This window comes from Peromyscus maniculatus, chromosome 1, assembly GCF_049852395.1.
Source record: "Peromyscus maniculatus bairdii isolate BWxNUB_F1_BW_parent chromosome 1, HU_Pman_BW_mat_3.1, whole genome shotgun sequence".
Taxonomy (NCBI): domain Eukaryota; kingdom Metazoa; phylum Chordata; class Mammalia; order Rodentia; family Cricetidae; genus Peromyscus; species Peromyscus maniculatus.
Window position 1 is genome coordinate 211,982,821 of NC_134852.1, and position 27,869 is coordinate 212,010,689.

Genomic DNA, 27,869 nt, shown 5'->3' on the forward strand with positions numbered 1-27,869 from the left:
ACTGCCAGGAGCAGACATGTCTTACTGTCATGAAAAGCCTTAAGTTATTAAAACATCTTAAATGCCATATTCTGTCAATCTCTGAAATGTTTGAACACCATCTGTCTATTTAAAATATATCTCTGTTTGACCTTGAAAATACACCTAACATGGCCACAAATTTCATTGTTACATGACTAAGGACTAGCGTGTGTTTCTTAGTTATCCTAAGTAGTTTGTAATAATAACTTTCAAGGACTGAAATTTACATTACATTATTAAATAAGCTGCATAGGTACAATACCTTCAACAAGAGTAGAAATGTGTAGCAGGAATCTTAAAAGTTCTTATTAATAAAATCAAACCCGGAGCCAGATATTGGGGTGAATACTGGAAGATCAGAGAGACAGAACAAGCCACAGCTATCTCACCTCGCCGGATCCTCAGCTGGTCTTGTCTCCTCAGACTGGATGCTTCTGTGTCCTCATCCCAATGGCTCTCAGCTGAACTGCTGCTCAAAAGCCTGAATGCTTAACCAGCCAAAATCTTCTAGTTTCTGGTCCTCACGCCTTATATATCTTTTTGCTTTCTATCACCACTCCCTGGGATTAAAGGCTGGCTTTCTGGGATTAAAGGCGTGTGTCACCATGCTTGGCTATTTCCAATGTGGCCTTGAACTCACAGAGATCCAGAGGGATTTCTATCTCTGGAATGCTAGGATTAAAGGTGTGAGTGCCACCATTTTCTAGCCTTTGTATCTAGTGGCTGTCTGTTCTCTGACCCCAGATAAATTTATTAGAGTACACAATATTTTGGGGAACACAATACCACTACAGAAATGTGTGTGTGCGTGTGAACAAAAAAACCTTAAATTTTGTATTAATATATGAAAATATCTTAAACAAGAGTAGAAACATATATTGAGTATTTTCTAATAAAAATAACTTTAAATTTGTTCATTATACAAAAATCCATACCAATGTAAAATATTTGAGACTAGTAGTTGTTTTTTAGTTCAAAAGTAGACTCAACAATCTACCTTTTTATCCAAATATTTCTATACTATACCCCCCCCCCTTTTCTCTTCAGAAAGATATCCCTGAATCTGATCTTCATGGTTCATTTTTTTTTTCCTGACCAGGACCAACAATAACTTGCAACCAACCTCCCAATGATGATAAACATCTATAATCCATTGAATGACCAAAAACCACCCACCTCACCTCTTGGGAATGTGGGTATTCCCTACACTGCATTCCTTTTGTCTGGGGGTGATGACATCTTTAGGGGCCCCTGAGAAAATTGGGATGAAGGTCAAATCCTAGGAGTGCTAGCTTTATTATTGTTTGTTTAGTGTCTGTGTGATGGGAAAGTATAGAGCTTGTCTGGTCTTGGTTAGATAGTCTGTGAAGCTGGACCATCTCAGCCAGCAACTTGGAAGTTGTTCTGGATGCAGAATTTTGAAGAACCTGCAACAGAGGAATTCTTAGAGGTTGGATCACCTGGGTTACTTGTTTTCACTGGTGTTTGTTCTTTTTTTCTTTCTGAAAACATACAAAATTTTGAAGGTAACATATATATCTGCATTAACACAAGTATGGAATGTGTGGTGTGCACAAGTCAGTTAAAGATGATTCTCTGCTCTATGTTTGAGCAGATAAAAGGCATCTGTCAACTTTATAAGTCTCTTTGAACTGCATAACCAAACTGTAATATTAATCTCTATCCATCCATATGAAAGGATTGCATGTAATAGTAAGTCATGAGGACTCTGTAGCCAACAAGATTTATCATGACTCATCTCGTCTCAGAGCTGTTCCCATGTAGAGCACTCAGCATATATGGCACCTGTCCTATAGTCTTTCTTGGCTTTTCCCTAATGTCTACAGCTAAGATCCTCAGAGGTCTCCCCCGATCAGATCTGATCTTTATTAATTTTGAAACGAACCATAACTTTTTGTTTCCTATGGAAACAAAGACATAACCTCTCCCACAACACAACATATTTTCTGATTTCCAGTTTGAAGTTAAGACATTCTTAAAATATATAGGTTGGTATAATATAGCAGTTTCCATAATCCAATGTCTCTCAGCAGCTGTTTTTCTTGTTCATTAGTACTCAAAAAATTCAAAATTAATGAAGCACCATATAAGGTCCAAACTCTGTGTTACAATATTTTTCATCTTTACAGTGGCTTATTTTTATATTACTCTAGTCTTTTTAAAAGACTTTATTATTTTCAAACTATTTTTTTATGATTGTCTATACCTATTTTCATTTCTTTCTTTTTTAAAATTTATTTTATTTTATTTTACAATACCATTCAGTTCTACATATCAGCCACGGGTTCCCCTATTCTCCCCCCTCCCACTCCCTCCCTTTATCCCCAGCCCACCCCCCATTCCCACCTTCTCCAAGGCAAATCCTCCCCCGAGGACTGCGATCAACCTGGTAGACTCAGTCCAGGCAGGTCCAGTCCCTTCCTCCCAGACTGAGCCAAGTGGCCCTGCATAAGCTTCAGGTTTCAAACAGCCAACTCATGCAATAAGCACAGGACTTGGTCCCACTGCCTAGTTGCCTCCCAAACTGATCAAGCCAATCAACTGTCTCACCTATTCAGAGGGCCTGATCCAGCTGGGGGCCCCTGGAACTATGATCCAGCCTTTGGTTCATAGTTCATTTTCATTTCTTTCTTAAGCACCTAAGCACCTTTTTAAGTATACCACCTTTTTAGTGTACGTGCGTGTGTGCGTGCGTGCGTGCGTGCGTGTTTGTGTGTGTGTGTGCCTGTGTGTGTGTGTGTACCTGGCTTTACTAAGCACCTGTAGCATTCTCTAACTTCACAAGAGAAATCTTAAATTGTAAGGCTATGGTTAGGCCCTCTTTCCATGTGGCTCTAGTGGCTGGCTTCCCCCACCCCTCGGTTCACCAAGAGCTTAGTTTCATGCTGGTGGCTTTACTGCCCCAGCTCTGGGAAATTGTTGGACTGGGCTCTGGGCTCTTGGAGAGGCCCAGGCAGCTATTGGCAGTGCCGGCTTGTGTGACTTCTCTGTTCATATGGTTGTGCCTCACTTTGGAATGCCAAATGTAATGAGACTATCTCTGTCCCTCCCAAATAATGACATGGAAACTTATTATTAATTATGAAAGCTTGGCCTTAGCTTAGGCTTGTTTCTAACTAAACCCATTTATATTAATCCATGTTCTGCCATGTGGTGGCTTTTACCTCTCTTTCTGCACATCATGCATGTTTTGCATCTCCTTGTATCTCCTGTGAGCCTAGATTCATCCCTCAGACTTCCTCTCTCTCTGCCTGAAAGTCCTGCATATACCTCCTGCCTAGCTATTGGCCATTTAGCTTCACAGCAACACATCTTCACACAGTGTACAAATATTCTGCAACACACAGCTACATGGTATAGCATAGACCTTAAAATTATTGCATTGTGTGAAATAGTCCAGACACAAAATTGAGCATATTGTGATTCTTCTTTGGTTCACTGACAGAATAGGCAAATCCATACAAACAGAAAGTGCAACAGTAGTCGCCTAGGAGGAGGAGGATCTGGGGAAACGAAGCAATGTGTGCTAACAGAAGTGGAGTGGTCCAAAGTACTGATGGCAGATGTGGGGCCTGTTAATATTCTGCAGACTGCTGAATTGTGTACTTTAAGGGGTTAGTTACACCATAGTCGAGTTGTATTTCAATAAAGATGGTTTATGAAAACAAAAAGAGCGCTAGGGTTTCAAGAGCACAGTGTCTGATGATAATTCCCTAGAAGGTATTAACAGCCAACCAGAGAGCGCAGAAACATAGAGGGGAATTAGGACTTTAAAAACTCAGAGCAGAATATGTGATTGGAGTCCCAAAATCAATGACAGAAGAGTAAAATACTTAAAAAACCAGGAGACAAGTCTTAAGGACAGTTGGTGTCATTTGGGAAAATTAAAGGTGTAGGTAGAGGCTTTTAGGTATGAGAAACTCGAGTGGCATCAACTGTAGTCATGTCCTGGCTTGTGTGGAGGTCATCCTGAATAAGTTTGAGTTACAGTGTGTGGCTTCCTTATTATCTTGGGAAGTTGTGAAGTTTTTCTTTCTTTTGGTAGTAATGGAGTATTTCTGCATCCCCTTTTATTAGCCCAACTAACCTATCATACTAGTGACTGATGCATGCTGGTTAGTTTACTGAAGACAGTTCCTTAAGTGATCCAGGGAATCCAATTGGGACTTTAAGTTGACCATATGCTGCCTAGATTTTTATTGGATGACAAAGGGTTAATAATTGATGTCATATTTAAATACACCAAAGCCTAAATGCATTCTTCTATTTATTTCTCTATATTTTCAGTTTTATCTTTTCTATTTCTGTGAATAATGCTGTTAGAGATTTTTTGGGGATGGCCCTGCACATGTACACTGCTCTGGGAAATTTGGATAGTTTAAAAGTATTGATTCTGCCGGGCGTTGGTGGCGCACGCCTTTAATCCCAGCACTCGGGAGGCAGAGCCAGGCGGATCTCTGTGAGTTCGAGGCCAGCCTGGGCTACCAAGTGAGCTCCAGGAAAGGCGCAAAGCTACACAGAGAAACCCTGTCTCGAAAAACCAAAAAAAAAAAAAAAAAAAAAAAAAAAAAAAAAAAAAAAAAAAAAGTATTGATTCTTCATGAATGGAGTTGTTTCTGTTTAGTTGTGTCTTCATTGTCTCTCACCAATAATAGTTTTCAGTGTACGGATTGTTAACCTCTCTGATTAAATTTATTCCTGGGTAACTTTTTGGTGATAAATGTATTTGTTTCTAGAAATGAAGTCAATGGAATGTAACAGTGCCCAGTTACAGGAACTTCAAAAACAAAAAAGTCAACTGTTAAAAGAACTATTTATTCTCCAGAAAGAGCTTAAAGGTGTGAGCTTCATGAGTCCGTTTGTCCTGCTAGTAAATACATTGTTCTGCATATGACTGTGTTGGGCTGGTATGTAAAGACACATTATCCTGGAGGTTGGTGCTTCTGCTATTTTACAGAAATAATGGATAGTGCACACAACTGAATTGGTTACTGTTACAGCTGCTTTTTGTCTGTTTTTTTTTTTTTTTTCCAGCTGTGGGGATTGAGTCTGGGGCCTGACACAAGCTTTCTGCATTGAGCTGTACTTCGACTCTTTACTATTTTTTGTTTCAAGAAAGGGCTTAAGTTGCCCATCCTGGTCTTGAACTTGCAACTCTCCTGCCTTACCCTATTGAAAAGCTGGGATTACAGGCCTGCACCACCAGACCTGGCAAGAGCTGATATTCCTTAGGTCCAAATTCTGTGAAGATCTTTTGTGCCTTTAATTGCTATGTTAAATTAGAAAATAAATATCATTTTTATGTATATTTGATATACAACACAAAAATAAGAGTTTTTCATGAATGACTAAAGATAACTTCTTTGTTCAATTATTAAATGATTATAGAAATTTTCTTAATTGTTTAGTTCTTAAAGATGAAGAAACTGAAGCCATTTATACCACCAAATACCTAGAGGCAGAAAAAATAAAAGTCAAAGAAAAGCCTCAATATGATGTTGAATGCTTGAGGTAAGCCTCTGTTATTATGTTTATACATAAAATTTAATAGTTTTTTTTTAAGTTACATGTATTTCAGTGTAAAGCTGAGAATGTGTTTTTAAAGCCCCAGATAAAGGCGTCATTTGCATCTGTGTGTATCCTGAAACTTGCTGATAGGCAAACCCTCCCCTGGCCTGAACATACTACATGTCAGTTCACTATGCACAGGGAGTAGCGGGGAATTCAGTCTTACTCTCTAGTTCATAGACTGTTACTCTCATTTCAGTAGTTAATGCTACTCCCCTTTCTTTCAGTCCTAACATTATAGTTTTTACAGTCTAGGATAAAATTCACAACCTACTGTCTTCCTTAAAACGTGTTACTCTGCTTTGGGTCTACGTGGAGTACTTCCATGCTTTTACTCTTTTGGTATAATGTAATAGTGACTGACGTTTGAAATTACCTTAAGTCCTTCTTTCGGGTTTGGATGATGATTGACATTTCATGGTCACATTTGCCAGCATTGCTGGGATAGAAAAGCCAGCTGCATTGCTGAATCTACAGAGAAGGGAATGGTGCTTGCTCCCACCTAACTCACACAGGAACTAGGTCCAGCAGAGCTGGCTGAGCAAATGCTTCACATTAACAGTGTATTGTCCTGGCCACCATTGGAAGAGACTGTGAGAAAATGTTAGTTTATAAGCATAAAATGTCATGCTCTTGGGCAATGTGTGGATGAGGATGAGTTTCTGTGATGATGTCTGCTCATTGTCTTCTTATACTTGTTAAATGGTAGAGCCCACAGGTGTCAGGTCCTGGGCTGTGGACAGGTGTCCAGTGTGAACTCCGGCTTTGTTATGTGGGCATAAGCATTTCCCGAGTTAAGGTGAAACACCCAAAACGGTGAGAGAATGTAAAGACAATGGTGACAGGAAGTTTGGGAAGAAACATCAGTGTCTGCCTGGTCCATTCCTTATTTAGTACTTACTAATGAGATGCCAATATTTATCAATTGACATTTTAAATCTTTTTATATGTATAATTATTTTATCTAGTAGAGCATTTCATTAAAAATCCCTAATTGTAAAGAAAATAAAAGTGTTGAACATTAGGATTTTTGGAAAAAAGATCAACATTTCATTAGTGGAATAGCAAGAAACTAAAGATAAGAAATGATATTAGATTTATTGAACATCAAAAAGGTTGAAATTAAGATGATTATATTTTAAATGTGGATAATAACACTTTATATATATTATATACATATATATGTTTAAAAGTATATTGAATCTTCTACTAGTTGCATTTTTCTTAAATTTTCAGGTTTGATCTATTTTTCAGGGTAGATATTATTTTACAGAAAGATTTCCAAGACTTGGCACTATTTAAAATTTAGGCCAGATTATTCTTGTTTTAGGAGTTGGTTCTATGCATTCATTCTAAGGTATTTAGTAGTTACTATGTGCCCAGAGCACCCCTTAGTTCTGGCCACACAAATGGTCCCTTCTGTGTCAGGATAGCAAAATTATTGCTCATTATCATTCTGCTTTTACTTTACTAGAACATACTAATATGTTGGTCTATCTATTTCTTCAGTAGTCCCCTCCTTACCTACTTTAATTTCTTGTGTTTCAAGTGCCTATGGTAACTGTAACCTGAAATTTTCCACAAATATCTTTACATATAAACAGTCATCCTCTCCCCAATGTGAGAAAACATTCCAAGATGCCAATGGCTGCCCGGAGCCACAGTCCCAAACCTGGCATACACTATTTTAAAAACACACATTCCTGTGAGTGTTTAATCTATAAATTAGGCACCATAAGTGATAACAACTAATAATAAATAGAGTAATTGCAATATTCTACAATAAGTGATTTAAATTGTATGAGTTGTTTATTTCTGGAATTTTACAGTTAATATTTTCAGATTAGGTTGAATGAGAAGATTAGACTCCAGTTAACTGAAACCCTAGGCAGAGGGACTTTGTGTGTGTGTGTGTGTGTGTGTGTGTGTGTGTGTGTGTGTATGTGTGTGTGTGTGTGTGTGTGTGTGTGTAAAATTCTTTTGTAAGGATTATGGTTTATATTTTTTAAAGTTAGCCTGTTTTCCAGGTGGTTTGATGGTCTTGTTTAATGCAATGTGCCAACCCCAGTATTTCTGCAACAGCAAGGGTATAATGAGACCTTCTATAGGTAATATTTCCCTATTTATTTATTTCAAAGATTCTGTTTTGAATAGGGTGGGATGAGTTAATATGTACCAAATGTGCGGAAGTGGAGATAGGGAACTGAGGAAGCCTTGAGTGAATGTGTGAAGAGTGGGTTAGGTCCTGAATGAATGTGTGTTGTTGACTGGGCATGTCAAGGACATTAGGGCCTCAGACCCATGGGAACTGGCAGAACCTTCCTCTTGGTACGGCTCAGAGGCAATGACAAAGCCTCCCCCTGGTCCATGTACAAGTGTTTTGTTGTTGTTGTTGTTGTTTTTTTTTTTTTTTTTTTTTGGTTTTTTCGAGACAGGGTTTCTCTGTGTAGCTTTGCGCCTTTCCTGGGACTCACTTGGTAGCCCAGGCTGGCCTCGAACTCACAGAGATCCGCCTGCCTCTGCCTCCAGAGTGCTGGGATTAAAGGCGTGCGCCACCACCGCCCGGCTGTTGTTTGTTTTTTTAATGAGTAATTGACAAGTGTGTGCAAAAACTGACACCTGTAGCTTCCTCCTTCCTCTGTGATACTGCATCCTGAGGCTGCAGCCTTACAGAGACCTCCCACTGAGACCAGTTTTCCCCCACTCCCCAGTGCTGAGCCTAGTAGAAGCCCTAAGCCCAGCCACCCAATCCTGGCTTCCCTGTAGGTTTATCTGCATGTGTGTCTGCCCCTTCTTCATTCCCTTGTTTCCCCAGTCAAATTTATCGTGAAATCCAGAGGCTGGGATGATATATCAGAAGCTGCATGGAGGGTCATGTTGCTGACAGTCTGGAGAGGACAGTGGGGATGAAATCCTAAAGTCTCAACCTGGAGGTTTATAGGATGTAAGCAGAATTTTCTGTCCCATCAGCAGCTCCCAGTTAAACATGCTGAAGCTTATACTAACTACAAATGCTTGGCTAATAGCTCAGGCTTGTTACTAGCTAGTTCTTCCAACTTAAATTTACCCATTTCTATTCATCTACATTCTGTCACATGGCTTGTAGCTTTACCTGTTCTCCAGCATGTCTTTTGCTCCCTCTGTGTCTCCTGGTGACTCCTCTGACTCCACTGTTCTTCTTCCCAGAATTCTTCTAGTCTGACTCTCCTGCCCAATCTCTCCAGCTCAGGTATAGGCCAGTTTACAATTTCTACTATTTCCTAGGTCAGTGACTTTGGGCAAGTTAACTACCTATGCCTCAGTCTCCATGTTTATAAGTAAGGTTGACAATAGAACCCACCTCACAAGATCACAGCAAATAGTCTCAGTATGTATGAACACCTTAGGATAGAAATTGACACATAAAAATGCTCTGTAATTATCAGATAACTAGAGTTTTGCTTTTATATCACACTTTATGATGGCTGCATGTATCCCGACTTCTCTCTCATTTTTCTTTCTGTGTGTTCCTCAAAAGCAGAAGTCTCCCAAAGTTTAAACATGGATTCCATTTGCTTCATGCCCTACCTGGGTGTCTTGGTTTCATCATCTAAACATAATTTCCAAATCTTTGCTCCAAATCTTCCTTAATCTTGAATTCTTCAAATTGATTAGAAACTAGAAATGAATCTGACAGGATATTTCCCCAACTGAACAAGCAGATCAACAAGAACAAAACTCTCATCAGAAGTTAAAGCCCTCATAGTCTTTACCAGCCAGTGTTGTTGATTTGTGATTCTCAAGAATGTGGCACAGGCCTTCACTCTTCCCTGTCTCCCTCGTCCTCTCCAGCAGCCAACACCCAGCTCAGTTTCAAGAGCCAGCCTCTGAGCCTGCTTTCTAGGCATTGGTCAGGCCTTTCACCCAATCCACCTCCATATTTTGCTACTTTTCCCTCCCTATGGGATGTTTCTTGAATTTTTCCACTTCTGTTTCCATTGCTTTTACCCAAGTTCAAGCCACCGTTCTGTCTCTCTCACTGGGTCTCAGTCGCAGTCCTTTTTCTGCTTGTCTTGCCCGCACTCGGTAGCCTCCAGTCTGTGGTAAATTGAATCCCATCATTCCTTTTTACTAAAGCTGTCCACTGGCTTCCTAGGGAACATAGTGAAACCTAAAGTCCTTGTGGCCTACATAACCTCAATATGGCCTCTTCTTGTTCTGCTACTTCAAACCTGCCAAGCTTCCATCCACCCGAAGACTTTTGTAACGATTCTTCCCCTTGCCTCCCCAAGTGATCAATTTGCTGCTCTCCCTGTCTGCTTATCTACCCTTGGTGAGCAGTGACCCTTCTAGGAATCAGTTGAAATAGTTCTTTAGACAACCCTCCCTCCTGTTTCTAAATCATGTCACCAGTTATTTTTGCCAGTAGTATCCTGCAGTTTTCCTTTGTACTATATCCTGTCTTATAATTACATATTTTATTTTGTCAATGTCCATTTAAACTGTGTGCTAAGTAATAAGGATCTTGTTTACTCTAGGTACCAATGTTACTTACAGTTTAATACTGTGATAGATGCTAGTGTCCAATAAATAGAGGGAAATGAATGAATTAATGAATTGTGGGAGCTTTCCTCTGCTCTTTAGTTCTCAGTGTGTAGACTTTTGTTATATCCATGTGCTGTAATGATGTGGCCATCCCAGTCTGGGAACTCCTTGTGTTTCTTTCTAGCACAGTCCAGGAATGTGGGGCCCGACACACATTTTCCCAGTGATAGAGCCCGAATGTCATTGAATTTTCACTGCAAAAGTGTGAGAACACTTATGTGTTGTCAGGGTCGGTGCACTGATACCATGTGTTGTAACTACTAGAGTAACATCCTTTGAAATGGGACTTCTTTTCACTTCTGACTAATTGTCTTCAGTGAAAGAAAGGGAGATAGTTTAACCTCTCATCTCCCCTCTGCCCAGCTGTCTGACTCTGTGGAGGAGGGACTCTGGCCAGAGTACGGCAGTGTGGGACATCACCAGGAGCTCAGGGCCTCCCTGTTCCCAGTCATTTTGGACTGTGGCAGAGATGCATCCCACTGTGCCTCTGCACCCTCAGGATGGTGTTTTTGTTCGTTTGTTTGTTTTTAAGACAGAGCCTGGCTGGAATTTGACTTTTAGACCAGGATGGTCTCAAACTCACAGAGATCTGCCTGCAGAATTCTGCCTCCTGAGTGCTGAACTTAAAGGCACCATACCCAGTTAACTTAAAGGCAGCTTTGAAGAGGAAAGAAGTTAATATTTGGGTCCCTTCAACCTCCCTAAGTCTATTATGTTTAGTTAGTAACTCCAGTTCTAACAGTTCTTTAAAAAAAGTAATAACTACTGTTGCTTATATGTGTATGATGTGCATGTGGGCATGCCTGTGCTACAGTGGAGGTCAGAGGCCAACTTTCAGGAGTTAGCTCTCTCTTTCCCCCTTCACATAGGTTCCTGGGGTTGAATGTGGGTTGTCAGCTTCCATAGCAAGAGCTTCGCCCTCTTCACCTTCTTGCTGACCTCACTATACACAGTTCTTAATTGTTTGCCTTCTTTCCTTATATATCCAAAGTTGACTGCAAAACTCATTATCCTCCTGCCTCCACCTCCCAAGTGCTGGGATTATTTGTGTTCACCACTCTGGCAGTGTTTTGTTTTTTCTTCTTCCACTCTGAGTAGTACAAATCACAAAACAGACCACTCTAAGTGTTTCAGGCATTTCTTTTTAACCAATAAAACTTCTTTTCTGAATGATTTCATCTCTTGTATAACCAGTGTTTGGTACAACAAGAAGCTTGTGTTAGAAAGAAATCTATAAAGTCAACATGAGATTTTTCACTCTGAATACTTAAAAGATAATGTGGGTTTGTGAAGAGCTTTAGCAATGGAAAATGCACAAAAAATAATCTGCATCTGCTACTGAGAGACTCTGAGCACATTTCTAGGTGACAATAAAGCCATTTGGAAGCCCCTTCCATGGTCATCCAGTTCAGCTGGTCAGAGAGGGCACAATGATGGTCCTAGATTTATAAGATACACAAACACATTATGAGGTTGAAGTATTCTCAGCCTTTCTAGCAGGTGCACTGATAAATATGCATTTTACATATATATATTACCCAAGTATATATGCATATTTAAATTATGAGAGTAGGATATTTCTATTGATATAAGATATATGATTGATATAAGATATAAGAAAGATATAAGAACTATAGTAATATAAAAGGCCACTCTGATGCATGAAGCATAACAACTTTTTAAGGTTTTGTGAGCATCCTGTTTGAGTTTATGCATTTTTCTGTCTGTGTCCATGTATGTAAGTATTTGATATGTGTGTGTTCATGCGTATTTAGAACAGTCTGGTCATGGTATCACATTTATTGCTTGAAAGTTTGTTTCATTGTTTGGGTAGATGTTATAGGCATTCTTCACATTAGTTTGAATTAATGAGCTTCATGTTTTAAATGACATTGTCTGTTTTTAAACCATCATTATTTTTTTTTTTGAGGCAGGGTTTCTCTGTGTAGTTTTAGCACCTTTCCTGGATCTCACTATGTAGACCAGGCTGGCCTCAAACTCACAGAGATCCACCTGGCTCTGCCTCCTGAGTTCTGGGATTAAAGGCATGTGCCACCACCACCCAGCATCTATGTGTATTTTTATAAACATATCCTTAACTACTTACAGGAATATTCCTGACATTATTTAGAATTACTAGCAGCATAGTGGGAAATGTTATCTAGCTGTGCTGACAAATTTTTTTTTTTTTTTTTTTTTTTTTTTTTTTTTGGTTTTTCGAGACAGGGTTTCTCTGTGTAGCTTTGCGCCTTTCCTGGAACTCACTTGGTAGCCCAGGCTGGCCTCGAACTCACAGAGATCCGCCTGGCTCTGCCTCCCGAGTGCTGGGATTAAAGGCGTGCGCCACCACCGCCCGGCTGTGCTGACAAATTTTATGTCAACTTGACATAGGCTAGAACCATCTGAGAGGAGAGAATGCTGATTGAGAAAATGATAATCTCCATAAGATCAGGCTGTATGCAAGCCTGTAGAGCATTTTCTTAATTAATGATTGATGTGGGAGGGCGTAGCCCTTTGTGGGTGGTGTCATCCCTGAGCTGGTGTTCCTGGGTTCTATAAGAAAGCAGGCTGAGCAAGCCATGGAGAGCCAGCAAGTAAGCAGCACCCTTCCATGGCCTCTGCATCAGTTCCTGCCTCCAGATTCCTGCCCTGCTTGAGTTCCTGCCCTCACTGTTTTTGATACTGAAATGTTAAATGGAACCCTTTCCTCTCTAAGTTGCCTTTAGTTATGGTGTTTCATCATAGCAATTACAATCCTAACAAAGAAATCAGCCTTCATTTAGAAAATAGTATACATTCATATGTTCCTTGTTTATAATGGTAAGTGTAAAAATGTCTTTGCTCAGAAGTTTCTGTAAAAGTCTAGTCCAAATAATTGTATCTGAACCCAATCCACATTGACTTTCTCTTTTAAAAACATTATAGTAGATGAAAATTCTCATTTAATTTCAGGATCGTTTGTAGCTTTACATTTGTTGAATATTTCTGTTAACTCTGCGTCTTTTCTGGTAGAACTTCATTATTTATTCACTAACAGAAGTGTCTCCACAGCATTGATTATAGAGTGTCAAGCTGGGAGAGATCCCTTTTTCTGTAAAGTCTTGGCACATGCTGTAGTTATTGAAGCTTCTACATAAATAGAGAGGAAGTTTGGTATTAGACTCAATTGATTTCAAAGTTATATTCTGTTATAAATGTACCCATTTACCCCTGAAATTAAAAAAAAATAGTCTTTATAAGTAATATGTAACATTGCAATGACCCTTTTGTATTCATAGAATTATTATTAAACCTTTAATTCCTGTGCTCAGGAGACAGAGGCAAAAGGATCTCTGTGAGTTCAAGGCCAACCTGGTCTACATAGTGAGTTTCAGGGAAGCCAGAGCTACATAGTGAGACCCTGTTTCAAAATACATGGGAAAGGTGATGTGGAGGCCAGCCACCCGAGCCTGCCTTATCCTTACTTCCTTCTCCTCCTGAGGGGATAGTACCTGTCGGGTCGGGGCAGGGCCTTGACTAATGAAAACACGAACAACTGACCATGCCTCTTTCATATCCACTTTCATAAATCATATATGAAGGAAGAATTCCTCCTTTAGTGTTTAAAGATAAAATGGCACTAAGATAGTCCATATAAATTAATACAGAAAATATATTAAGAAAGTCAAACTATAAAAATGCATAGAAAGTAGAAAAGGTGGCCCAGGGAGCTGGGAGACAGCTCAGTCAGTAATTGCTTGCTACACAGAGTGGGAAGCTGAGCTGGGATATAGAAAGCTGGGCATGGTGGCACACACCTATAATCCTAGCAATTCACAGACTGATGGCAGTGGGTGTCCAGTTTCAAAGAAATAATGTGGATATTAACAGAGAAACACACTGGGTTTTCATCGATACTGCTGTGATAAACACTGACCAAAGTGGCTTAAGGAGGAGTGGGAGTTATCTGACTGACACTTGTGGGTCACAGTCTGTCACTGATGGAAGGCAGGGCAGGAACTTGAAACAGAAACCATGGAGGAGCATTGCTTGCTGGCTTGCTCAGGCTCATGTTCAACTAGCTTTTTTGTACAGTCTAGGACCATCTGCCCTGAGAACAGACTGCACTCAGCATGCAGTTCTGGCTGGCCTGGAACTCATATGTAGAGCAAACTGACTTCAAATGCACAGAGATCCATGTGCCCCTGCCCCCAAGTGCTGGCATTGAAGGTGTGCACCACCACGCCCATCCTCCATTGATTTATTAAAGTTTTTCCCTCCAAATTTTTTCTTCAGACTCTCTCTCTCTACTGAATTTCTGCTCATGTCTTGAATTGGTTTCTTTGCTTTATTAATCTGGTTTTGGTCTTGTTTTTCTACCCAGGGTTGCTTAGTATAGAAACCAAGGTCCTGCTTGTGCTAGGCAAGTGCTCTACCACCAAACCACATCCCCAGCCTCTGACTCGAGTGTTGTTTTGTGTCAAGCACTAATAGCTCTTCCCCTTAGCTCTGTTAGTTCAACTTTACCCTGATGGATATCAAAAACTTCAGGATGATTCAAAAGTTAAAGTAATGTGAAAAGATACAGAGAGCAGGGTCTCATTCATTCCTATCTTTCTTCCATTTGTCACTCACTGTTGCATGTAACCATTTTCATTAGCTTCTGCCTTACCCTTCTGTGTTTCTGTTACAGAAATAAATGGATAAACAAACACTAACACAGTTTATGTGATCTTTTGCATCTTATTGCCTATCATTTAATGGTGCATGCTAGAATTAACTTACATTTGTTGAAAGAGATCTTCATTCTCATGGTTGTATGGTATTCTATTATAATGAATATGTTATGGTTTCTTTAACCAATTCCATATCAATGGATAGGAAACTTGTTTTTTAATACTTTGATTTACATACCATACTTGTGTTTATGTTGTCTTGTACTTTATATTACTAGATGTGAAAAGGCAGGGCTATAGGAAATAGGCAAATTAGTTGTGTTTCATTCTCCCCACTTGAGGTTGTACCATTTTGGATCTTATTTAGCTAATATTTAAGCAGATTTATTTCTTCATTGCCTCACCAAAAGTATTTGCAGTCAAGTGAGTGAAGCTCCATCCAAAGGAAGAGAGCCAGCGTCTTTGGGTAGAACGTTTGAAAGTTTGTCATGAGTCAGGTGGAACATTTTTAGATCTCTAAGAACCACTTGTGTGTCATTCTACAAACGGCTTCTTTAGAACCACCCCACTTCCTAGTGAGTGGTGGTCTTACCTAGTTTGGAAAACGTCTTTATCTTTAGAGAGCCTTTATTTGTGATGTATACACTAGATATTTCTTCTAGACTATCATCTCCTGTTAGTCTTTATACATGTGGTTTCTGCTATAGAAAATTTTAACAGAGTTGAATTTATTTTTTTCTTCTAAATTAAATCACATTTGTGTTTGAACCATAGTTGAAGTTCTACCCACTCCTGTCACACACAGCAATTTACCTATGCCCTGTCTCATGGTTTCACTTTTTAACATAAAAATATTTGATCCATTTAGAGTAGATATGCTAGGAAGTACAGATCCAGTTTTGCCTTTGAGATCCATTGAGTTGTTATCCATTGCGGGCTGTTGTCCAGTATCCCAGCATGATTTATTGAAAAGCATTTTCTTCCCCAGGGAGCTGAGGTACCGCCTTCATCACGCATGTTTTCCAACACATTGTGTAAACAGGATGATAGGCCGTGTAGCCTCTGGGGTCTATTTTTAAAATTAAGCCGAGTACATTTGAGATTCATCTATAGCATTGTATATGTGAGAGGTCACAGCAGAACGTTTCCTAAAAATAACAAAATACATGTAAACACAATACAAGAGTTCAGACAACACCAAGCAGCATCTTAAGAAACTCAACTTCTATCCACACCTGCATCTCTGAAAAACAGACTAAAGAGAAAACACGCAGGAAAGCAGAGGGAAAAAGACACATTGGCTGAAAAAGAATGTAGGGGTCCGAGAAAGTGCTGAAGAAGACCCCAGACTCAGAGAGTGTGTGAAAGCAAGGAACGTGCGGGGCCCACCACTTGTACAAAATGGCAACCAGGGACAAAGGCATGCAGGTCCTTTTAAGCATAGCTAGGGAAATTCCAGGAACAGCTAAGTCATTTCTAACATGATTAGTCAAACAAGCAGCAGTTACATTTATACATTTTTATTTTTGTTTTTCCATATTTGGGCAAGTCCAGGTCTATTTCAAGAGGTTACAGGAACGGTCCTTTTTTGGTCATTGCTTTGAGATACTGAGGGGCTGACTCAGATCCTGTAGGATCTCTCTCCCTCATCCTTGTTGTTCGGGGAGTTGTTGATTAATAGCCCTTTGTTTAAGAAACTGAAACTTAGACCCAGTTTGTAAAATGGAGGAAATTTAGACCGCTCAAGAAGAAAGGAATGAGACCTTTTTATCTGAAATGATGTAACCAGAAGACAAGTAATGACATTTCACACTGAAAGTATAAGTATAGTTTTAGGCACACATGAGTTGATTGAATCCTTGCCATTACAAACCACACTGAAAAAGAAGGCTGTAGCACATTTTTTAAGAGGAAGGGTGTGATTCCAAATAGGAAGGTGGAGTTAGTTCCAGAAACAAGTTCGGCAAAGGTAAATATAAAAGCTCCCTTGTGATTTTAAGTCACTTTACAAGGTAAATATCAAAGAAAAATATTAGCACGATATTTTAGATTTATAATATATGGGAAATGTATGGTGATAATAGAATATTGAAGGGAAAATTGAAAATATATTGCTGTACCGTTCTTCCCTGTAAGTGCACTTGTGTTGTAGTATGTGGTAAGACAGTGGTGAATATATGTTATAAACTGTAAGCTGTATACAATTTTAAAGTAGGTATAAGAAAAAAGTCTAGCTGGGTGCATGCCTTTAATCCCAGCACTTGGAAGGTGGAGGCAGGCAGATCTGTGTAAATTCGAGGCCAACCTGGTCTACAAAGTGAGTTCCAGGACAGCTAGGACTATTACACAGAGAAACCCTGTCTCGGAAGGAAAAAAAAAGTCTACAGAGGAGACAATAAGCAACCCCGTTATAGACTAAAAAGAAGGGGGAGGAATGAGTAACCTATAGGAGAAACAGAAAACAACTAGAAAAAAGTTGTGTTTTGAGTCCTACCATATAAGCTACGACATTAAATTTAAATGTCTATAACATGCCAGCTAAAAGATAAGAGATTTTCATATTAAAGAGTATATGTATATGCTTCCTACTCCAAACCCTAAAAAACCTTAAGTATAAAGAGGTGGGTTAAAAGTTTAAAAAAAAGGAATGAGCTATCCTGCACTAGGGCACTAAAGTTCCAATTTCTTTTTCCCCTCTCCTCTTCTCTTTCCTTTTCCTTGTTGAGCTGGTGTAGCAGGAATCTTAAAAAGTTCTTATTAATAAAATCAAACCTGAGGCCAGATATTGGGGTGAAGTCTGAATGATCAGAGAAACAGAATAAGCCATAGCTACCTCACCTTGCCAGTTCCTCAGGTGATCCTGTTTCCTCAGACTGGAAGCCTCTGAGTCCTCATCCAGTATGAATCTCAGCTGAACTTCTGCTTGAAAGCCTGAAAGCTTAACCAGCTAAAATGCTTCTAGTTTCTGGTCCTTATGCCTTATATATCTTTCTGCTTTCTACCACCACTCCCTGGGATTAAAGGCTCACTTTCTGGGATTAAAGGCATGAGTCACCATGCTTGGCTGTATCCTTGAACACATGGATTTCTGCCTCTGGAATGCTAGGATTAAAGGTGTGTGCTACCACTGCCTATCCTCTATGTTTAATATTGTGGCTGTTCTGTTCTCTGACCTCAGATAAGTTTATTAGGGTACACAATATTTCTGGGAATACAATACCACCACAAGCTGGAACTTACTGTGTAGCTGTGGCTGGCCTGGCACACAAAGCTCTGCTTGACTCTGCCTCCTGAGTACCATGGTCTGTAACCTCCTTCCTGACTGTGCCTTGTGTTTTCCTTGGTGTGTCCCTAGGTACTCACACAGTCGACACTATTTCATGTCTTTATTAGACGTTGGATCGCTTTCATAAATAGTGTGTTAAGAGTTGGATGTCTTATGCTTAGTTTGTGCCCATTTTGTGTGTGTTTTCCTTGTAAGTGTGTAGTTCTTTTACATGTGGGTATAATCTGCTTCTGGCCTCTGCTGACTTATACTGAATTTTCTTACTAATGTGCTTGGTGATTTTTTTTTTATTGCAAGCTTGTTATTTATTCTTCTGTGGAAGACCAGTGGGTCTAAATATGTTAAGCCTGCCCTCAAAGAGGGGTTTCTGTGGCCACTGTTGGCACTCAGGGAACAGAGCTGATCTAAGCTCCTTCCCTTTGAAGGTGTCAGCTTCTGCCTGGCTGCTTAGCTTTGTGAGCACATCCTGGCTTGTGGTGTCTGCCCTTGGGGCTGCTTCACACAAGCCAGCCACGGTCAGGCCCTGGTGTTCTACCCCTCACACAGCTCAGGACTTTGTTAGTCATTATACTGGAGAAGAAAGAGCTTCTTCCCTACTTTCCACACTGAATTCAGACAAAAATAACCTTTTTTACTCAATAAATTATTCCAAAATTTAAATATACAATTTGATAAAAGTAAACACTGATGTTTAATTCTTAGTTTGATATATTTTAATTATATAAGTATTACATGTTAACTTTAATTTTAGAGCAAAAGCAACTGTCACAAGTAGTTTTCTAACGTAGGTTTTGAGTTAGGATCAGAGAAGCCGAGTGACTCCCCTGTGCGTTCACCTTCGCAGTGGACAGCTGGTTCTGTGCTTGTCCCACAGCCCAAGAGGACCTTTTAAATCACTGAAATTTATCTGTGATTTGTTTTCTACCTTTCTTTCTTTATAAGAGTTTTTCCTCTAAAAATTTATGTAGTCTGTATAGAATCTGAGAGGGTTAAATTTCCTAAATATTTCTGGTTTTTAACCTGATTCTGATACTTTCGAGGCTACAAACCTGCCACTCTGTATGTAAAAAAATTATTGTAAAAGTTTAATATCAAACTAATGGAGTGATTTGATTTTAAAACAGACTTAAACAGGAGTTAGATCTTTATAAAGAAGATGAAATGGAAAGTGTCTGCAAAGTGCTCCAAACAGAAGTGGAATTTCTGGAGTCGGTAAGCCCCCACTGTTCATGTCTCCCCTCTCCAGCATTGTCTTATCTGCTGCGAAGCAGGACTTCACTAACATGCGTACCCTGGAACTAGGGCTTTGCACCTCTGCAAACCCTTTAAAGCAAGTGAGTGAAAGCAAAGTTGGGATACAAACCATGAGGTGTTTTGAGCTCCTGGAGGGCCAGCTCCATAAGCTTGTCATCAGGGAGCAGGACAGCTTCTCACGGAGTTCCATCCTTTCATGGAAACAGTCCTGTTAGAGACAGCTGCACTGGAATCTGTCTAGCATGTGCCTGCCTCTGCTTCCAGCAGGCATAAACTGTGCTTGCTACATCTAATCCTGCACTTTATACCTCAGACCCTCATGGTCTCAGCCCTTTAGACATTTCAGGCTGTATGAGAGATTAGCACGGACCCACGCAGGGTGTGCTGAATACAGGTTTAGTTTGATGCTCTGCCTTTTGCATCCTGTTTATTTTCTGCAAACTGTTGCTTGTTCAAATGGTTAGAGTTGTGTTTTGATTTTCTATAAGAACTTCGGAAAACCTAAGTCAGAAATCCCAAGCATTATTGCTGTGTTAAATTTAGGTAAATTTCACGTGATCCCTTTAAGAAATGAGTTTGGGTTAGGTGTGCAGCTGGATCATTGTACCCTCACTTAGCATGTGCAAGGCCCTGGGCTTGATAACTAGAATGTCAGAATTCACTTTCTCTTATGAACATGCACTGCATGCTTGCTTTTCAGATACTGACACAGAAGGGTCTTCAGGACAAGTAACTTCTCAGAGTTGATGAGCTGTGCTACACTCGACCATGGCATCTTACACTCAACCCTGAATGGCACCTGCGTGGCAGATCCCCATGTAAACATAGGTTCAGAATAGTCCACATGCTGACATCTAGAGTTGGTTTTTGTATATCTACACACTAAGTTTTATCTTGTTACTTAGGAGGTCCCTGTGTGCTTTCTAAAGGAAGAGAAAGGAAAAGATACCATAGTCCAGGATTCTTAATGCCAATCCGTCCTTTCTGATCGGTGCGTGTCATTCTTTATTGTAGCTTACCTCAGGTCCTGTCAACACACAGTGAAAGAAGTGTTCAGGTTATTGACTCAGTTTTGTTCATGGCGTTTCTGCCAAGCAAAAGTGCTTACTTTGATTTTAATCTTTTTTTCCAATCATAAAGTGTCTGTTGACAGTGATCATTTGGGGCCTTTCATTCCTCTGTGTGTCTACAGAGCTTTGGAGCTGGGGCATTTGCAGACATATGCCAGTGGCTCCTGCCTACCACTTATCGTACTAATGACAGTTGGGAGCAAAGGAAAGTCTCCACTTGGGGAGGATGGAATGGCCAACATCATATACTGTCCACAGTTATCTGTCCTGATTCCTAGAAAGGGTATTTTCACTAGAGCTTGAAAGTATATCAACACTGCCCAGTCAGAGCCTCGGCTAGGCTAGGTGAGAGGAGGGTGTGTCTGAAAGTGTTCAGTGTTGATGTTGGAGCCATGTTCCTTTATAGTTACTGTTGAATTTGTTTAGTGCCACATGGGACCTGTTCAGAAAAAGGAGAGTGCTGAGGTTTGGTCTTAGTTTCAAAGCAAGTCTTACCTTGCTACAGCTATTTTTGTAATTGTTGTACAATCTTGGTTTTGATAAGTAGCAAACTTCAAACACTTGCCTTTGGGGGCCAATATGATGGCTTAGCAGGTAAAACTGTTTCCTGTCAAGCCAGGTGACCTGAGTTCAGTCCCTGAGACCTGTGTGGTGGAAGAAGAGAGCTGACTCCTGTGATTGTCATCTCTTCAAACACCATCTGTTCTGCCAGGGAATTGCGATCTAGTTTATATATGATACAGATACAGAGTAGGACCAGTTATTGGGATCAGTCATGGCTGGTCTGTGCCCAAATCTTAGCTCTTGAGACTATTACATAGCATTAATGTACTGAGTGGATTTATGCAGACATTCCTTTCCACCTTCAGTCACTCTTGTGCATGGCTGGTTTTAGAGTGAAACACTAACATGGTCTAAGGAATGCCCAATTTGTCCCCTTCCACTCAGTGGTACATGCACAGAATAAACTGCCACTGATATGACTGTCCATCTGTGTGTGTCGTATGGAATGTGTAGGTAGAGTATTCAGTGACACGATCAGGCATGATGTGAGCTGGACCTGAGAGGACTAAGTTTGCTGTTTCCGTTATTCAAAATGAAATAAGGTACATAACTCAAGATTTAAGTCATCGTTCATATAATCAAAGGGATGATATTATGAGCATTGTGTGGGAGAACAATGCAAAACACTAGCCATGTGACCTGGCTGGGACTGTGTTCAAGTAGCAGGTTCTGTTAAGTAAAGGAAACAGCAGCCGCAGACACACTATTAAAGCTGAACTGCTCCTGGTGGCTGAGTTCTTTAGTTGTTCTCTTCTCCTTTTTACATATTTGTAAGTCATAAACCTCGTGGAAGGAAAATTAACTGAAATTGTCTGGGTGTATATATATACATGTCTCAGAGTGAATTTAATTACTCTGGAAGTAAGACAGTGGAGATAGAGGAAGGTAGTTTGTACCTGAGTGTGTATTCATTAAGTAAATTCATTAGATTGATTGTGCATTTAGTTATGAGCAAGGTGCCACTAACCCAAGCAATCACCACACTGCATGTGCTGCCTGGCACGCCACCATGGGTCCTTAATGCTACCCTACGTCTTTCAAGAAGCAATTTCTTATTCTTAATTCTCCGCTGGGGACTGTATTTGAATGTATATTTGCTACATATTCCCCTGTTGATTGATGGAGCCATTTGGCTAGGGAGAAAATAGCAATAAAATTATAGGATATGGACATGGTCCTGGTGAAGATTCCTTTCTCTGTTTTTAGACCTTATTGTTGGGAGGGAGGGAGGGAGGGAGGGAGGGAGGGAGGGAGGGAGGGAGGGAGGGAGGGAGGGAGGGAGAAAAGGGAAAGCTTTAAGGGCTGTACAGCCAGGCATGGCTGCCTTATCATTGTTTTGTCCATAACATGTTTGTTTTGTAAAAGAAACAAAGATTAAAGAGCATTTGCCTGCCTCTCTGTCTTTTCTTGAACTTGTAAAACCATGATGAGCTTTGAAAAGCCTAGAAGAAGGTTGAGGTCGTTGTATTGTAGCGAGTCAGAACCTAGGCAACAGTCAGTTGTGCAGTGGGAACTCTGCTGTGAGCAGTCTGTTGACTCTTCCCAGATGGACATCCTGGATGGCTGCAGATGGACAGACAGCACACCTGACAAGCTCTGTTGCCAGCTTTGGCTGAGGACAAAGTCTCTTTCTATTTTGCACCAACCAATCATAAGTAACTGTCATATTGTGATGCATAAATTGTTTATTTGTAGTCCAGAACCCAGTAGCAGTCAAGTGACATAACTAGAAAGAAAGGAGACAGTTTTAGTCATTAGGACACCAGGCTAAAGTGTTCTTTATTCAAATGTTTATTATAGTATGCATTTGAAATGTGGAGTTGCTAAGCATACCAGAGAGTCTTTCAGCATTTGGAGTTGATCTATCTTAGGTGGGCTTGGATGGCTTTTTGTTTGTTTTTGTTTTATTTACTTCTCTTCACTCCCCTCTGTCTTTTGAAAACCCTAAAGTTTGCCTCTCAAAATCTAGTTTAGAACATTTTCTGTCATGAGAATATTTTTTAGAATGTGAACTAAAAATGAAAACTATTTTTATGTCATTAGCCTGAAGCAGGGATTAAGTCTTGGAGGTTTGTGGCCCTTTTATCTCAAGACAACAGACTTTATTTTACTTCTTTTTTTTTTTTTAATGCAAGATGGTAGCAGAGTTATCTTTGAGAATACTTGAGGTAGGAATGCATAGTCAGGTGACTATTCTCTGTAAACACTGTATTTTAAAGTTAAATCATTTCGTTTTTTGTTTTGTTTTTTCTTCATCTAAGAGTCAAATAATCATACTAGGAATTAAGCTTTATTTTCTTACTTAATTCACTAAGATGTGAAATAAATAGTACTGTCACGACACTGACTGGTAATTGGTGAAGGAAACTTTTAAGAACCCCCCAGTACAGGAGAAGCAGGGTTTACTATTGTTCCTTGGTGGAGGCTCACATTCATTAACCATGAGGAAGAGTTGTGCAGATAGTGTGTCACAAGAGCACGCTCACTTGGATAGGAGGAAGAAGAAAAGCATCACAAAGAAAGGCTCCCGGGAAGTGGGGGGCTCTCCCAGCTGCTGCCCTACAAAGTATAGGGAGCAAAGTGTCGGAATTGAATGCTTATTTAAACAACTGCTCCTGATACACAGCAAATTTATCTTTAAAAAGCCTTTATAAAATCAACAGCACTGGAATTCAGATGTCTAGGAAAATAAAGAGCAAGTGAAATGTGAAATTAATAACAATGACTGACACAGGGATCTTTTCTGAGCCTGTGGAGCAAGAAGAGATGTTTTTGTTTTTCTCCTCACAACCAGAAGAGCTCCACGCCTCTAATAGTTCTAAGTTCGTTATTTTGATACTTGTAATAAAGTGCTATCCCAATTAGTTGGTAAATAAAATCTTGTTAAAATAAAACCCTCTTAATCTCCATTTCTGGATCCAGCTTTGTGATTACTGAAGCCATCATTACATTGTCATTGTTGGAACAGTTTTTGTGGGTGTTGGATAAGAAGCCCCTGTAGCATGAATGACATGGGTTGGGAGTTGGGGGGGGCGCTCACACAGGGTCAGGGTCATAGAAGTTCTAAATCCAGTGCCAACCAAAGTTTGTAGAACACCGAGATTTTGTTCACAAGAACATCTTTACCCAGTGGAGTCAGAGCTTCTTCACTGTCGAGAGCCATAGTGGATACAAGCATGTATGGCAGGCTTGCAGGCAGAGTTGAGGTTTTGGTTGGTGGTCTGATTTGTGTAAGGTCATGAAGAGCTGTGGTTGGCTCTTTATTTATACTTTAATTGTTCTGACTCCAGTGACAACATACCTTAGAAATACTGGTTTTGGAAATTTGCTTGAAGTTAAAAATATACATAACAGCTATTATCAGAGAAATTTGAAAATTATTTAAATCAGCCTCTGAATACCAGAAATCATGGAATTAGTCACAATCAGTAAATGGGAGTTTCAGTTAACTCAGAATGTCTTCTTAGAGTCCTTGATGAGAAAGGGCCCTCAGAACACAACAGGTTTGAATCCTTACTGGAAACTGACCCTCTGGGAATCTCTGGAAAACAATACCTGTCCATCTTTCTTTGCTAGACTCTATATAGACATGTGTAGCATAGTATTGTCCTATGGTCATTGATATACAAGGTACTAGCTAGAATCAGCTGGCTTACAGTTAGCATTCCTGCTCATTTCCATCCTCCCCACTTATGCTCTTCCTCCTTTCTGTTCTTACATCTGCTACCTTTCCTGGCTCCCATCCTGTCCCTCTGTGGGAGACCAGCTCCCTCTTATTCCCCCTGGGTACTCTTGAGCAGGGAGAAATGAGGAATCTGTAGATAGAAGTATAGAGGAGAGAGACAGAAAACACAGGATACCTTCAGGAGGGCCTGGGTCTCAAGCCACCCCCCCCTTCTGTTTCTACTAAAGGGCTTTTTAAAGGAATTCCAAGAGGTGAGGCAAAAGACTTCCCCAGCACAGCAAGTGCAGACCATCCCAAGCACCTGGTGACCTTGCACATGGTCCAGCCATCCCCCTAATGCAGCCCTACTGTGTAAAGCAAGCTCAGATCTAACTAGAAGACCTTTGTGGGCTCCCACATCCCTCCCCTCCTTGCATACTCCTCTTCAGCTACACGGGCTTGCTCTGTATTCTCCAAACTGGGCCAGCCTGTTCTGCCTTAGGAGCATCTCATAGGCGGTTTTGGGTATGGAGTGCTTCTCCCACTCTGATCCCTGTTTGGCGCCTGCTTCTGTCAGTCAATGTCAGATGAACTATCATTCCTCAGAAATGCCTGTGGTAAGATATTGTGTACCCTAATAAACTTGCCTGGGGATCAGAGAACAGAGCCAGCCACTAGATTAGACATAGAGGCCAGATAGTGACACACACATCTTTAATCCTATCACTCGGGAGGCAGAGATCCTGTCTGGATTCTGTGAGTTCAAGGCCACACTGGAAAAAGAGCCAGGCAGTGGTAGCATACACCTTTAACCCCATTATTGGGAAACACACATGCCTTTAAAACCAGGAAGTGATATCTGGGCAGAAAAAGGTATATAAAGCGTGAGGAAACAGGAACTCACTCTCTTGAGGATGAAGATTTCATAGAGGTAAGAATATGGCTGGCTTATTCTGTTTCTCTGATCTTTCAGCTTTCACCCCAAATCTGGCTCCAGGTTTTTTATTCCTAAGACCGTTTGGCAATTTGTGTTGCAGACGCCTTCCTGTAGACAGTCTTAGATTGTTGTATGTTTGCTATGGTTGGTCATGAAATGCCCCCATAGGCTGTTGTGTTTAGTGCTTGGAAGATGGTGGACTGTAGGTCATGAGGCCTTGCTGGAGAACCCTGGTGCTTCTGCCTTGATGTTCAGTCTTACCTTAGACTTGACCAAAGTAATGGAGCCAGTCATGAACCCCAGAAACCATGTGCTAGAATAAAGGTCCCCTTCAGTAGTTTCTCAGGAGTGTTAACACCTTCATTTAACTTTCATACCTTGTGTCCAATCTTAATGTCTTTCTCATTTTTCTTTTTTGTAATTATCACTAAACCCTGAGTTTTACGAGGGCAATTGTTTTGCACACCACTTTTTTCTCAGGACACAGAGCAGTGTCTGTCTGGCATATAGGGAGTATTCAATTAAATGTGTGTTGAAATATGATTTGAATTAGTTTTTTATTCAATCCATGTATATTAATGAGTTAAATATAAATAGATTCTCTAGTTATGCTGAATTCATTCATTGCTGGTTTTCTTGGTCAAATTATCCTATCTTCTTATTTCTCACTATTTATGGACTGTTTACTTCATTTAAAAAATGGTAGTGATAATCCTTGCTAATTCTAGAACCTATCTGTGTAGAACAGTCTATAAAATAAACTAGAAGAAATTAATGATCCCACATCTCATCATAGAAAAAGTTTGTAAGCCTCTCAATGGTCACTTACAGCTTTCCATTATCAAGCTGTTGATTGACAGATAATGGTTATGAATGCCTGCTTCCCACCAGCTGTTAGAATAGAAAGTGAACATTGTAAGCTGCTTGCAAGCTATGAATGTGCACTTGAGTCCCTTAAAAGCATTGTTTCTCTGTGATAATAGGAAATTTCAAAATGTGTTTGCTTCTGTGGGTTGGTTCAGTGTTTCTGATCTGAAATACAGTTTAAGCAATTCTAAGTTAGCACTATATTTAGAAAAATATATGAGTGCCATCTGCTGGATTTCTCTAGTAACACATTAAGCAAAATGATTCAACAAAATCTATAGAATTGGTTTTGGTGTTCAAGTTTGGGCAAGATGAACCCTTGTAAAAGAGTAGTCCAGGAGGGCATGATGACTTGTGCTGGTAATCCTGGCTTTCTGGGGGTGGTGGCTGGAAGAGCAGGAGGTCAAGGTCATCCAGGGCTTCATAGTAAAAAACGCAAGCAAACAAAAACCCTTCTTTTCTTCCTTCTTTCCTTCTCTCTACCATTTTCCCAATATAATTTTGTGTCTCTATGTAATTTATAATTTCTTAAATTACATAATTTTTAATGTCTGATACTAATTTTTTTATTCATTACTATATACTATTTCCACTTTTGCTAACCTGAAAATAACCTAATTAATAACTTTCTCACACTTTGAGCCAACAATATCCTTTTATTCAGTGTTTGTTATTAGTTCTCAAAGATTTATTCATGAATTGTTGATTTATCAAATAATGTCACTCTACTTAGGGTCTGTCATGGCTCTGGAATGTCCCTGTTGAGGTGACTGGATCTTGACTATGCTGACCTTGTCAATTAGGTTAGGGTGGAAATGTCCCTCACATGCTCCTGTGTGTAGCTAGAGTTTTCCTGCCTTGCCCACAGTCAGAACAAATCTTTCTCACCCGCCAGTCCCACAGCCGCTCAGACCCAACCAAGTGAACACAGAGACTTATATTGCTTACAAACTGTATGGCCGTGGCAGGCTTCTTGCTAACTGTTCTTATAGCTTAAATCAATCCATTTCCATAAATCTATACCTTGCCACGTGGCTCCTGGCTTACCGGCATCTTTACATGCTGCTTGTCTTGGTGGCGGCTCCAGGCAGTGACTCCTTCTGCCTTCCTGTTATTTTATTTCTCCTCTCTGTTAGTCCCGCCTATACTTCCTGCCTAGCCATGGGCCAATCAGTGTTTTATTTATTGACCAATCAGAGCAACTTGATATTCAGACCATCCCACAGCACAGCCAAGTGCAGACCATCTCAGACACCTGCACTCAGGCCAGTGGTCCAATTATCCTCTATGCGGACCTGCTGGGTAAAGCCACGAGGAACCCGAGAATGGGCTCCCACAGGACATACAAAACATCCCACAGCAGCCGGGCGGTGGTGGC

The 27,869-nt window shown here is 40.2% G+C and overlaps 1 protein-coding gene across 5 annotated transcripts in view; it reads left to right on the forward strand.

The window, feature by feature from the left end:
• The window catches only part of Ccdc172 (coiled-coil domain containing 172), a 114,428-nt gene that overhangs the window by 34,219 nt on the left and 52,340 nt on the right, over positions 1 to 27,869 (forward strand). For 3 of the 5 annotated variants that reach the window (XM_076563395.1, XM_076563394.1, XM_076563393.1), the window contains 3 exons: positions 4,779 to 4,880; positions 5,451 to 5,553; positions 19,260 to 19,347. In XM_076563395.1, the coding sequence (XP_076419510.1) occupies positions 4,779 to 4,880; positions 5,451 to 5,553; positions 19,260 to 19,347 (293 nt within the window). Of the gene's footprint in view, positions 1 to 4,778; positions 4,881 to 5,450; positions 5,554 to 19,259; positions 19,348 to 20,089; positions 22,199 to 27,869 lie in introns of those variants that run through there. The other 2 variants (XM_076563396.1, XM_015997184.3) reach the window with 1 other exon arrangement.